At 37.2% G+C, this 14,359-nt stretch overlaps 1 protein-coding gene across 1 annotated transcript in view; it reads left to right on the forward strand.

Annotated features, from left to right (window-relative positions):
- Window positions 1-9,331, forward strand: part of vopp1b (VOPP1 WW domain binding protein b) — a 35,409-nt gene extending 26,078 nt beyond the window's left edge. The window contains exons 3-5 of the mRNA XM_066683262.1: window positions 1,779-1,856; window positions 3,493-3,626; window positions 6,963-9,331. Coding sequence (XP_066539359.1) covers window positions 1,779-1,856; window positions 3,493-3,626; window positions 6,963-7,150 — 400 coding nt within the window. The 3' untranslated portion in view covers window positions 7,151-9,331. The remainder of the gene's footprint in view (window positions 1-1,778; window positions 1,857-3,492; window positions 3,627-6,962) is intronic.
- The last annotated feature ends 5,028 nt before the right edge of the window (window positions 9,332-14,359 follow it).

Below are 14,359 nucleotides of genomic sequence, written 5' to 3' on the forward strand. Positions count from 1 at the left end.
AAATAACCCCTCTAAAAGACCACTCAAACAGAAAAATATAGATTTTGATGACAGAGTGTAATGTCGTTTGATCACACGCTTATTGAACAAGCATAAATAAATATAAATCTACAGTAGCACATAATGTGTAGTGTAGTCAGTCATACAACAAATATACATATTTATTACCTAAAAAATTATGATTTTATGTCTCTTTCTTTAATAGCCATGAATGTTGTTATCTTATTTTTTCCATACATTCATAACATTACCTCAGAATACATTAATATCACAGGGAGTGGAAGGATGTGTGTGCTTACAGTGTGTGGTTTAATTTCATCTGGGTAGCTCACAGCCAAAGGTTTAGCCTAAGGCACAAGTTCTAGTGACAACATCACCAACCAGTGATGACAGACTGCTGTTTGTGTTGTGGATGGTACTGTCTTACTGTAAGCAAATATAAATATTTTGTTTTTAAAAAAATAAATGTGAAAATAAATGTCATGCTGTCATTTTAAAATACTGGCAGCTTTTTTGATTGCCATGTTATAATTTATTACCATTATGCTTCTCAATTTTAACACCTAACACTATTGTACTACATTAATACACAGTTGATGAACAAAGTGCTTTTAAGAATGTGTATTCAAAACTGTCAGAAAATTGTAACTGTAATCTCACTTAGAAACAGTATTGAATATGAATTTGTCGCATCTAATCGAAATAAGTTCTGTTTATAAGGTTACTTGCTATTTTTCTGGACATTCAGGCCACTCAGTGCCTATTTTAAAGCATAGCACCAGAAACTCTGAAAACCAGCATTGATTATACTTGCTCTACTTTGAAAACAGAAATCCAATAAACTTCATCCAGTTTAAAAATAGGAGAAATTAGAGGAAAAGCAGCTGTGTTGTATCGATAATTTCTGAAATGCTTCCCTTCCTTGCACAGTTTTCCATTCCTTGAGAATTAGCCAGACAAATAAATAGAAAGCTGTAAATCTCAACACAAAAATGTGTGTGTCACTTGTTTAGAGGGAAGCGGTGCCCTCATAATTGGAAGATTAAGCTTGTAATGTGTGCACTGGTATTCCAAACAAAGTACACCTGAGTACCACTGAAAACCTCTTCTCATATTAATAACCCTCAGCTTGGGCTGCTCTCAGTTTTAGGGCATTGCCATGGATACCCCTGGAAGAGCGCTTTGTCATTCTGTGCCTCGGGGGATAGCCAAGAGCAGTGGCCTCTCACGACAGGTCCTAATTGGACTGCCTCTAGGTTCAGGACGGATAACTGAAATGAGTCTTCAAATTTATGTTCTAACAAGCCAGTACATCATTAGGCCAAACTCAAAATATTTCTGGACCTTTCAGAAAGATTTCTCATTTGGAGCAGTCATTATTAAGGTTTTTGTCTACTTTCTCCTGTTAGTACTCTGCAAGACTCGGTGGGTGTTTTTGAGTCTAAAGGCTTGGTTATGTATATCATGTAACGTATTGGTAACTGACTATAAGAAATTATTGAATATTGAAGTATTGAATAGAATATTGAGCATTATGATACAACGATAACATATCATCAATTCTCCACTTGATGCAGTGAGAGACGATTGGAAAAATAGCTGATAAGTGTGACACGCTTTTGTTACCACTGGCAATAACTGGGACTTCAGAATATTAAGATGCAGTACCAGATGACTGCTTCATGTTAAAGTCCCCTGAATAGACTAGGCATTAGAAGCTATTTTGTAGAATGTTGGTGTTGGTGCACTTGTTTACTCCATCTGTTTCATGTGCGCAGATGCCGCTCATATGAAGACTGCTGTGGAACTCGCTGCTGTGTCCGAGCTCTCTCCATCCAGAGGCTCTGGTATTTCTGGTAAGAACTGTGTTACATTCTATTGTCACACCTTCCAGGTATTTGTTCCACACAAGTATTATCTGAGAACCTTAAGCTGTTCGGCACTGGGGAGTTGGGTGTGTTCTCCCCATGTCTGTGTGGGTTTCCTCAGGGTGCTTGGTTTTTTCTTCCCACAGTCCAAAAACACATTGGTAGTTGGATTGGCTACACAAAAGTGTCCCTGTGTGTGAGTGTGTCTCCCTGTGAAAGACTGGCGCCCCCTCCAGGGTGTGCATTAGTTCTCTGCACCAGTTCTCTGCATTAGCTCCCACCTATGTTTTTCCTTAAAGATGAAAATAAAATCTGTTAATCTAATTCCATTTCTCACTCTCCTGGTTCCTGAGTGCCTCTCTGTCGAACAATCTACCCACATAATGAACACAATGGAGGAGATATCAGTACAATTAGAACTGGACAATATTCAATATCAATATATATATATATATATATATATATATATATATATATATCACAATATTAAATGTCCCATTAAAAATGATATGATTTTTATACACATTTTCAATATTTCAGTGTATATTATTTACTGATGGTCATTACAGGACACTGCCATTGGTTCATTGCACTCAATTTTAAAGCTAGTAACATTAAGCCTAAAACAATGCCAAGAGGTTTTGTTTGATTGTGAATTCTATTGTTCATATTGATATCAGATTTATTTTGCATTGACCATAATTAAGAAATATATTGTGATTTTGGCCATATTGTTCAGCTCGAAGTACAATTGCTGTTTTTCGGGAGTAAGCATGGTGAAAAAGAACGTAACATCAAAGTAATATAACGGAGCTCTCAATTTGGAAAGGTCTTTTTTTTGAAGCTTATAATTTACAACCTCCCAAAGATACAACTCCTACTTCAAACTGAAATATAGTCCATGCACTAGTCTAGGCTGCCCAGTATAGCGCATTACTGAGGTCATGTATTAGCTCTTTGCAAACGTGCTCAATCACTGAAAAGAAACAATGTTCCAGTTGTCAACAGCTCAGTGCTGTTGGGCTTTGTGATGTTCTAGACAGTATTGGCACTGAGCTTAGTGACTTCAAGCTCATATGTGGCTGCTCCATCTGTTTCTATTGACAGTGATTTATTTATGGGAGTATAGTTCCTGTGTCTGCAATTAGTGCTTGTTTGAAGTGGCTGCATTCACTAATTAGAAGAGGTGGACATTGGACATATATTATAGAAGCATGAATTTTGTACTTTAGAGCATTTCTGTGTGAAAAATTAAGCTTTTAGTTACAGCCAGAGGGCCCCATCTTTTTGATTAAAGCTTGTGTGGTCCTCCTTTAGTGCTGTTATTTGAAATGCACAATAACTACTAAACTCAGATTACTTGAGTACTATCACTAGGCGGCCTTGAACAAGGCTAAATTCTTTAACAATGACTTCAAAATGAAGTCTGAAAAAAAAAATTACTGGAATGTGGGCAGCAGTGTGCTTCTGGGTTATTGCAAAAGCTTCAGATTTAATTATACCCCCAGTGAATAGGAGCTTTGGCAAGGGTAGTAGATAATGTGAAAAGATAACTATAATAAAATATGCCCTTGCTGTCCTTTTTCCCCTCAAATTTTTGAAACGACCTACCTCTCTTCAATAGGCTGCTGCTGATGATGGGCGTGCTCTTTTGCTGTGGAGCCGGTTTTTTCATTCGCCGACGCATGTATCCATCCCCCCTCAGCGAAGAGCCTGCCTTTAATGTGTCTTTCACCAGACAGCCTGTGAGCACACCAGGTGAGCAGAGATTTTTTTGTGGTTTAATTTATTCCACATTTATTTGTCGTTTTATGCGATATATTTATTTGATCCTGTACTATATTTATTGTTAGGCTTTGACTATAATTTTGTTTTTGTTGTAGTTGATGTACATCCAGAGTGCCCCTATGTGAGATGAGGACCTAATTAAATGACAGATTAATGTTGGAAAAGAGGTGTATCATTTAACAAACTGGCAGTGCTGTGTATAGTGGTAGCATCCTGTCAAAATACACCTCTAACACCTCTAACAGGTGGTCAGTTCATTAAATTCCCCTTAGCGAAGTCTGTAATCATCACCCCAGCTTTTAATTTTTTAACCACATTTATGGTAGAGGTGGAGAAAGTGTAAACAGCTCAGACATTACAGCAGATATTTATTATTGTTTTACTATTCTGAGGGCCACAGGCTTACTAGAGACATGAGATATTTTCATCTTTACCTCAGCCACATCCTGCTTCCTCATTCCTTCCTCTATTTCCTTCCTTCCATTTCTCCATCTCTATCTTCCTTCATCCATACAGAAAAATAAAGCTTGTGTGACCGTAAAAAGATATGGCACCAGCATATGGCCACCACCAACTTCCTGCCACCCTGAATAAATGAGGCATATAATATTTCTGAACAACAGACTTCTGTAATTGCATGGCTACACTGCTGTTTTTTAACTGAGTGGCTTTTTCACTCACATTCAGTGCCTGTTCTCTAGGAACACATCTTGACATAATGGCCTTATTTTAGTGGAGCAAACTCTCCTCCACACACTCTGGTGTTCATAACTGTAAAAATATCTCAATGTGAAGGTGCTAAATTTATACTGTGACATTTCCAGAAGCTTGCCAGGTGTATCAGGAATAGATTGTTCACATGACTTCAGGCATAAACCTTAACTGGGAAACCAGTGTGATCTAGTGTAGGAGTAAATCTAAAGACATGTTTTGCTCCCAAAATATATTATAATAAAATAATACTTCTTTTTTTATCATATAATATATATGAATATATTATATAAGTGATGTATTTTATTATGATTGTAACAATTAAGTGTCAAGCGGTTAACGTGCAGCTTTCAGACCGCAGCATCTTGATTTATGAATGAGTTTCTATTCACCTGAGTTTCAATGTAATTAGCCTCGTACAAAGAATATTCAATGCGAAACGTTATTTAACATTATAAAACATTATCACTGAAGTGTTAATTGTCGTATTATTTCAACCCTGAAATTCCATGTACTGAATGTACAGAAACGGATCTAAAGAGTCTCTGTTCTGCAATATACTCTTTTTATGAAAAAGCCATTTTTCATATGGTTCAGAGACAAAAGTAGGTCACCGTCTTTGCATGGCTTTTAAAACTTCACTATCAGAACAGAGGAAAATTAAATGGACTCTGTCATTATCTGAGTCACTCATGTGGAAAATTGAATTGGGATTTTAAATAATGTGGAGATGCCTAATTTTTTTTTCCTTGAGTTGAATTGTTCAAGCTTTTTTTTTCTGTGGGGAACAGGAAACATGAAAGAAACACATTGCTTATTTTCCATTAATCATATGGTATGATTACATTAATTCAGAACACATCAGCGCATTGCCAGATATAGATGTTTGCAGAGATCATTATTTAGCGTTTCTAGTGGGCAGATATCTGCAATTTTAAGCCCTTATTCTGTGAATATTATTCTAATAAAAGAAGAGCAGTCAGGAATAAACACAACAACACAATACTTGACATACTGTTTATTTTTAATGATAGTATTAAGAGATTAATCCATATAATCCTGCTTTTCATTTCTAGTCTTATGTGGATAATTTGGCAGTATGAGCAGTGATGTGATTTGTGCTTAGTGACACCCTGTGGTTGTTTCCCAGCACAATGTTCTCCACTCTCTTCAGAGCTCTGTTAGCTCTGATGGCTTATAGTACAGATGAAAACTGCCAGCTGAAAGTTTTTGACCCACATGACATTTAATAAACTAGGCAATAGGTATAAGAGTACTGTCATCATATGGGGTATTCAGGCATTTTGCTAATACAATTAATGTATTAACATTATTTACGTCAGCAGCATTTTATTTGTTGCAAACTTAATTTTCCAGTTCGCTCCTACTTATAGATGCAGACATTTGACCTCCTGATCAAATGAAATATTTTGTACATTTTCTAACTGGAAATAAAATCTTTTTGTTCTATATATTCAATCATTCATTCATTATCTGTAACCGCTTATCCAATTCAGGGTCGCGGTGGGTCCAGAGCCTACCTGGAATCATTGGGCGCAAGGCGGGAAGTTCTATATAATATATTTATTTATTATTTTTTGTACTGTAGAAAAAATATATACTTAGAACCATCAGTTGTAACATCAGTATTAGTTTCTGCATACAAGTGTGTATGATGTTCTTTGTACAAATGCTGTGCACAATGTTAATAAATTAATAAAAACATTGTGATGATGTACAAATACAATATTTCAAGTTGAAATTGAGATTTTTGTTGTTCTTTGAAAATCATATCCCCATTTTGAATTAGTTGCCTACAACACATTCCAAAATGAGGTTGGGACATGGCAAAAAGAGACAAGTAAAGCTGTGTAATGTTACCAAAAAAAAAAAAAAAAAACGTAACGGGCAACATGTTAGTGACATGAATGGATTTAATCATGGCGTCTCAGAGAGGCTGAGTCTTTCAGAATTAATGATGGGTAGCTGTTCTCCACTTTCTGAAATACTGTGTGTCAAACAATCCAGCATTTCAAGAATAAAGTTTCTCAACTTAAAATAGTAAAGAACTTGTGGACATCTTTACCTACAGTACATATTACCATGAAAAGATTTAGGGAATCCAGAGAAATCTATATGCAGCGTTCAGAGGAGAAGTGGAAACATGTCCTGTGGTCTGACAAATTAAAAATTTAAATTCTTTTTGGAAATCATGGATGCTGCATCCTCTGGGCTAAAGAGGAGAGGGACCATCTGGATTCTTTTAAGTGCACAGCTCCCAAACATTTGTACAGGGTTAAAAGAAGAGGTAATACAACACAGTGGTAAATAAGCCCCTGTCCTAACTTTTTTTGGAATATGTTTAAAGAGTCAAATATTTTCTTTTTAAAAATTTTTTTCATTTTATGTTATCTACTATTTGCAATAAAATATAGGTTTAATGATTTAAATACTTTTATTTACATTTTGTACACTAACATGTTTCTGGGTTTTTCAAGAGTTTATGTTACTGTACTATATATTTTACATATGTGTTGAATGTTTTGTTGCTGTTTACTTTGTACGACACATTTAGTTGTGTTTTATTTCCCTCAGTCTCTCAGCAGCCTGGTATTCAAGGCTATGGTGACCCTGGTGGTGCCATGATGATGCCCTTAGCTCCTGCTTACCCTGGTCAACCCAGCACAGCTCACATGATGAGCTCCTACCCACCGCCGCCATCCTACTGCAACCATCCTCCCCCTTCTTACGACCAGGTCTTCAAGACCACAGAGAAAAAGTAGGCCCAGGCTTGCACAATGGCACGGCACACTTCACCAGATCACTGGTCAGAGCCGGGAAGATATCACGCTGCCCTACAGCTCCAGTGCCCTAGAAGGCCTTTAAGTAGTGGATACTGAGATGTTTTTTCCCCATTTGTATGCTTCTTTTAGGAAACCAGCATTTTCTCCCCTGACCTCCCTGTATATTGTGCAACATTTTAGAGCTGAGTTATGGACATGTTTTTATCTAACCCATATATAATTGAGGAAATTGAACATTTTCAGAAAGGAAGGACATGTTGGAATTAAGGAACTAATGAACTGCATGTAAATCAGAACAGTGGCAATCAAGTTTGACTTGGATAAAAAGGGAAGGCAGATTGCACCACACTAATAACACAAACCATGGTAAATTTAACCTGGTCAAAACTCTGCAGCTATTTGATTTGACAGAAGAGTATGACTGAGCTGACTTTGAAGCACACTTCTCCATCCCTAAAAGTCTACTGCAGCAATGCTGTCTGTCCAGGCGATTTGGTGACCTGGTAAGCAGAGGCTTTGGACTCTTTACTTGGAATATTGCCAGTTTGCTGCCAGCACTTGACTGAGTATTGTAACTGCATTTCAACTCCATCAGTGGTATAAAGAGGACCTCTGCCGGCGTCAACAATAACTAAGCATTCAGTTTCTGTACAGAAGAACACTTGCTCCCAAGGCAACTGAGCAGGTGCTATGGAAACCAAGCTGTGGCTCTTTAAATGAAATCAAGGACAAAGTACATCTCCGTTCTCAATCCACCCTCCCTCAAAGCCATGTGATTAAAGCTCTCTGTTTCACACCAGGTTGTCTGCATTTTGTAAGCACAGTTTTGTAAGCACAGTCAAGGCCTGCTCCAGTGTCCATTTCATCTTGCAGTAGATGAAGAATAGCATGCCCAGAGCGTTGATCCAGGGAGAACACATCTATGCTACCCATCATACACATTCATATCATTGCCACTGTTAGAGCCAGCTTGGACTAAAGGCACCATGCTGAAGTATTCCCTCTATTTCAGTTATTGGACTATTTTCTGCAAGGCAAGCTTATTAAACACAAGCACAAAGAGGCAGTCTGGTGATGATCTGTTTATTGTTCCTTTCACAACATCAAGCGGTGAAGCTAATCCCCGTACGTTCCAGCCTTAACACACACATCAGACTGTTTTTTAGGAGGCAAGGATCAACTGCAGACACTCATTTTCAGTGAAAGTAATTTATGATAGCACATGTTTTCATGGAGTTAAGTGACAATTAGAGCAAGTTAATTTTTCTGAAATACCTCCCTCTAAATGAAAATGTTACATCTGGAAAAAGATTCAGTAGTTTGTAGATATCTGCAGCAGCCCAGACTCATGACAGCTCAAATCGTCAGCAAATTATTGGGCATTTCTTAGAGTAAAATGAAAAAAATGACAAGCCGTCCAGGAAGATGCTTAAATGGTGAAGAGATTGGATAGTGCAAGCTGGTTAAATATTGACAGTTCAATTTAATGATGCTGAAGCTTGGGGTCCAGGATTTTGCTTCTGGTTAAGTTAAATCAGTACATAGAACATTTCAGGTGTTCTTTCATTGTTTTAGAGGAGGGATTTCAGAAAGTGCTAACATGGGTCAAGTTGAGTTATTAATGTTTAATTATTAATAGGTTATAAGAATGGAACCCAGAAATGAAAGTCTTGGACAGTAAATTGTGTGCTAGTTTTGCCCATGTTTATTATGTAAACTTTTATGGCGATTCTATGCAAATGAATGACAGGGTAAGTTTGCTATAAGCACAGTTGTTTTAGTTGTGGGTTAGTGCTTTTTTCTAATTATGGTATCACTGTATCAGACTCGGCAGCAAAGACAAACCATTGACAAGTGGAAATGCTTCTGTATAAATTCTTGTTACCCTTGACATCAAAAGTGACAGTAAGGTTTTTATTTTTCTGCCCATTTTCTAAAACCATGATGGACAGAATATTGTGTTTTAAGATAAAACAATTGTAACGTTAACCGTCATGTTGTATCCAGTAAACAGTCATTGAAATGTCAGTAACTATGGGACAATGTAACTCAATGTCAACAGACCCCAGTTCATCATGATAAAATGGTACAACTTCCTCATTTGCTCATTAAAGGTTCATATTCTACTGTTTTCCTGTGTTTTATTTTATCTCTGGTGTATAACTATGTGTCATTTTAAATACAAAAAAAGCAATATATTTGCACATTTGTCTTTTTTCCTTTAAAACTAAACTGGCACTTTGAGTAGCTATGTCTGTATGACTGGTATACATTTATAATCAGTATTCAAATTGGATGTCCAGGCTGAAGCACTGTTTAAAACACAAGTGTGATTGGGCAGGGCTAAACCAGTGAAGGCTGAATGCATGGATATATTTATTGTTTTCTTTTTTTGTGTTTTTTGTGACTTCACAAAAACTCTTGCAGCTTAGTTTTCATGTATGGACTGACAAGTGAACCTTGTGTTTTGAGAGGTTAACAGTGTTCATGGAGATTATCAAACATTTATACTTTTTTCTTCCAGAAACTGAAGGCAATTCCATTATATAGTTTAAGATTCCTCTTTTTTAAATGTTTCACGGCCCATGTACATGGATTAATACCAAGAGAGGTGTGGTTTTCCACATAAATGTTTAAAGCTACTGCATTTTAGTGTTTTTAGCAGCTGATATTTGAGTATAATTTATGGTTTAGTTACTATAATATACTTAAATTATTCTGCCCTCTACACTGTCTACAATTATTCTGCCCTCTACACTGTCTACAATTATTCTACCCTCTACACTGTCTACAATTATTCTGCCCTCTACACTGTCTACAATTATTCTACCCTCTACACTGTCTACAATTATTCTACCCTCTACACTGTCTACAATTATTCTGCCCTCTACACTGTCTACAATTATTCTGCCCTCTACACTGTCTACAATTATTCTGCCCTCTACACTGTCTACAATTATTCTGCCCTCTACACTGTCTACAATTATTCTGCCATCTACACTGTCTACAATTATTCTGCCATCTACACTGTCTACAATTATTCTGCCCTCTACACTGTCTACAATTATTCTACCCTCTACACTGTCTACAATTATTCTGCCCTCTACACTGTCTACAATTATTCTGCCCTCTACACTGTCTACAATTATTCTGCCCTCTACACTGTCTACAATTATTCTGCCCTCTACACTGTCTACAATTATTCTGCCCTCTACACTGTCTACAATTATTCTGCCCTCTACACTGTCTACAATTATTCTGCCATCTACACTGTCTACAATTATTCTGCCCTCTACACTGTCTACAATTATTCTACCCTCTACACTGTCTACAATTATTCTGCTCTCTACACTGTCTACAATTATTCTGCCCTCTACACTGTCTACAATTATTCTGCCCTCTACACTGTCTACAATAATTCTACCCTCTACACTGTCTACAATTATTCTGCCCTCTACACTGTCTACAATTATTCTGCTCTCTACACTGTCTACAATTATTCTGCCCTCTACACTGTCTACAATTATTCTGCTCTCTACACTGTCTACAATTATTCTACCCTCTACACTGTCTACAATTATTCTGCCCTCTACACTGTCTACAATTATTCTGCCCTCTACACTGTCTACAATTATTCTGCCCTCTACACTGTCTACAATTATTCTGCCCTCTACACTGTCTACAATTATTCTACCCTCTACACTGTCTACAATTATTCTACCCTCTACACTGTCTACAATTATTCTGCCCTCTACACTGTCTACAATTATTCTGCCCTCTACACTTTCTACAATTATTCTTCCCTCCACACTGTCTACAATTATTCTGCCCTCTACACTGTCTACAATTATTCTGCCCTCTACACTGTCTACAATTATTCTGCCCTCTACACTGTCTACAATTATTCTGCCCTCTACACTGTCTACAATTATTCTACCCTCTACACTGTCTACAATTATTCTGCCCTCTACACTGTCTACAATTATTCTACCCTCTACACTGTCTACAATTATTCTGCCCTCTACACTGTCTACAATTATTCTACCCTCTACACTGTCTACAATTATTCTGCTCTCTACACTGTCTACAATTATTCTGCCCTCTACACTGTCTACATTTATTCTACCCTCTACACTGTCTACAATTATTCTACCCTCTACACTGTCTACAATTATTCTGCCATCTACACTGTCTACAATTATTCTGCCCTCTACACTGTCTACAATTATTCTACCCTCTACACTGTCTACAATTATTCTGCCCTCTACACTTTCTACAATTATTCTGCCCTCTACACTGTCTACAATTATTCTGCCCTCTACACTGTCTACAATTATTCTGCCCTCTACACTGTCTACAATTATTCTGCCCTCTACACTGTCTACAATTATTCTACCCTCTACACTGTCTACAATTATTCTACCCTCTACACTGTCTACAATTATTCTACCCTCTACACTGTCTACAATTATTCTGCCCTCTACACTGTCTACAATTATTCTGCCCTCTACACTGTCTACAATTATTCTACCCTCTACACTTTCTACAATTATTCTTCCCTCCACACTGTCTACAATTATTCTACCCTCTACACTGTCTACAATTATTCTACCCTCTACACTGTCTACAATTATTCTACCCTCTACACTGTCTACAATTATTCTACCCTCTACACTGTCTACAATTATTCTACCCTCTACACTGTCTACAATTATTCTACCCTCTACACTGTCTACAATTATTCTGCTCTCTACACTGTCTACAATTATTCTGCCCTCTACACTGTCTACAATTATTCTACCCTCTACACTGTCTACAATTATTCTACCCTCTACACTGTCTACAATTATTCTACCCTCTACACTGTCTACAATTATTCTACCCTCTACACTGTCTACAATTATTCTGCTCTCTACACTGTCTACAATTATTCTGCCCTCTACACTGTCTACAATTATTCTACCCTCTACACTGTCTACAATTATTCTGCCCTCTACACTGTCTACAATTATTCTACCCTCTACACTTTCTACAATTATTCTTCCCTCCACACTGTCTACAATTATTCTGCCCTCTACACTGTCTACAATTATTCTACCCTCTACACTGTCTACAATTATTCTACCCTCTACACTGTCTACAATTATTCTACCCTCTACACTGTCTACAATTATTCTGCCATCTACACTGTCTACAATTATTCTGCCCTCTACACTGTCTACAATTATTCTACCCTCTACACTGTCTACAATTATTCTGCTCTCTACACTGTCTACAATTATTCTGCCCTCTACACTGTCTACAATTATTCTGCCCTCTACACTGTCTACAATTATTCTACCCTCTACACTGTCTACAATTATTCTACCCTCTACACTGTCTACAATTATTCTGCCCTCTACACTGTCTACAATTATTCTACCCTCTACACTGTCTACAATTATTCTGCTCTCTACACTGTCTACAATTATTCTGCCCTCTACACTGTCTACATTTATTCTACCCTCTACACTGTCTACAATTATTCTACCCTCTACACTGTCTACAATTATTCTGCCATCTACACTGTCTACAATTATTCTGCCATCTACACTTTCTACAATTATTCTACCCTCTACACTTTCTACAATTATTCTACCCTCTACACTTTCTACAATTATTCTACCCTCTACACTGTCTACAATTATTCTACCCTCTACACTTTCTACAATTATTCTACCCTCTACACTGTCTACAATTATTCTGCGCTCTACACTGTCTACAATTATTCTGCCCTCTACACTTTCTACAGTTATTCTACCCTCTACACTGTCTACAATTATTCTGCCCTCTACACTGTCTACAATTATTCTGCCCTCTACACTGTCTACAATTATTCTGCCCTCTACACTGTCTACAATTATTCTACCCTCTACACTTTCTACAATTATTCTGCCCTCTACACTGTCTACAATTATTCTACCCTCTACACTTTCTACAATTATTCTACCCTCTACACTGTCTACAATTATTCTACCCTCTACACTGTCTACAATTATTCTGCCCTCTACACTGTCTACAATTATTCTGCCATCTACACTGTCTACAATTATTCTGCCCTCTACACTTTCTACAATTATTCTACCCTCTACACTGTCTACAATTATTCTGCTCTCTACACTGTCTACAATTATTCTGCCCTCTACACTGTCTACAATTATTCTGCCCTCTACACTGTCTACAATTATTCTACCCTCTACACTGTCTACAATTATTCTGCCCTCTACACTGTCTACAATTATTCTGCCCTCTACACTGTCTACAATTATTCTGCCATCTACACTGTCTACAATTATTCTACCCTCTACACTTTCTACAATTATTCTACCCTCTACACTGTCTACAATTATTCTACCCTCTACACTTTCTACAATTATTCTACCCTCTACACTGTCTACAATTATTCTGCCCTCTACACTGTCTACAATTATTCTACCCTCTACACTTTCTACAATTATTCTGCCCTCTACACTGTCTACAATTATTCTGCCCTCTACACTGTCTACAATTATTCTGCCCTCTACACTGTCTACAATTATTCTGCCCTCTACACTGTCTACAATTATTCTGCCCTCTACACTGTCTACACTTATTCTGCCCTCTACACTGTCTACAATTATTCTACCCTCTACACTGTCTACAATTATTCTACCCTCTACACTTTCTACAATTATTCTGCCCTCTACACTTTCTACAATTATTCTGCCCTCTACACTGTCTACAATTATTCTACCCTCTACACTTTCTACAATTATTCTACCCTCTACACTGTCTACAATTATTCTACCCTCTACACTGTCTACAATTATTCTACCCTCTACACTGTCTACAATTATTCTGCCATCTACACTGTCTACAATTATTCTGCCCTCTACACTGTCTACAATTCTACGTTTGAATTATTATTCATCTACACTGTCTGGAAAATAAGGTAATAACCTCTTTGGGCTGCTTCAGTAAATGGAAATTTTTCGGTAACTTTATTTGTGGTATAGAATTGTCAATTGGTTATACAGACGTGTCCATGGGTGCCTGTGTGAATGTATGATGGACTGGCGCAGATATAGGGGGGAATATTTTTGTTGTAAAACCCTTGAGCACATATGACAGTGAAATTTGTAGGTGTAGAAAGTAGGAGTAGGAAACCCA

The sequence above is a fragment of the Hoplias malabaricus genome, chromosome 10, assembly GCF_029633855.1.
Source record: "Hoplias malabaricus isolate fHopMal1 chromosome 10, fHopMal1.hap1, whole genome shotgun sequence".
In the NCBI taxonomy this organism is placed as follows: Eukaryota; Metazoa; Chordata; class Actinopteri; order Characiformes; family Erythrinidae; genus Hoplias; species Hoplias malabaricus.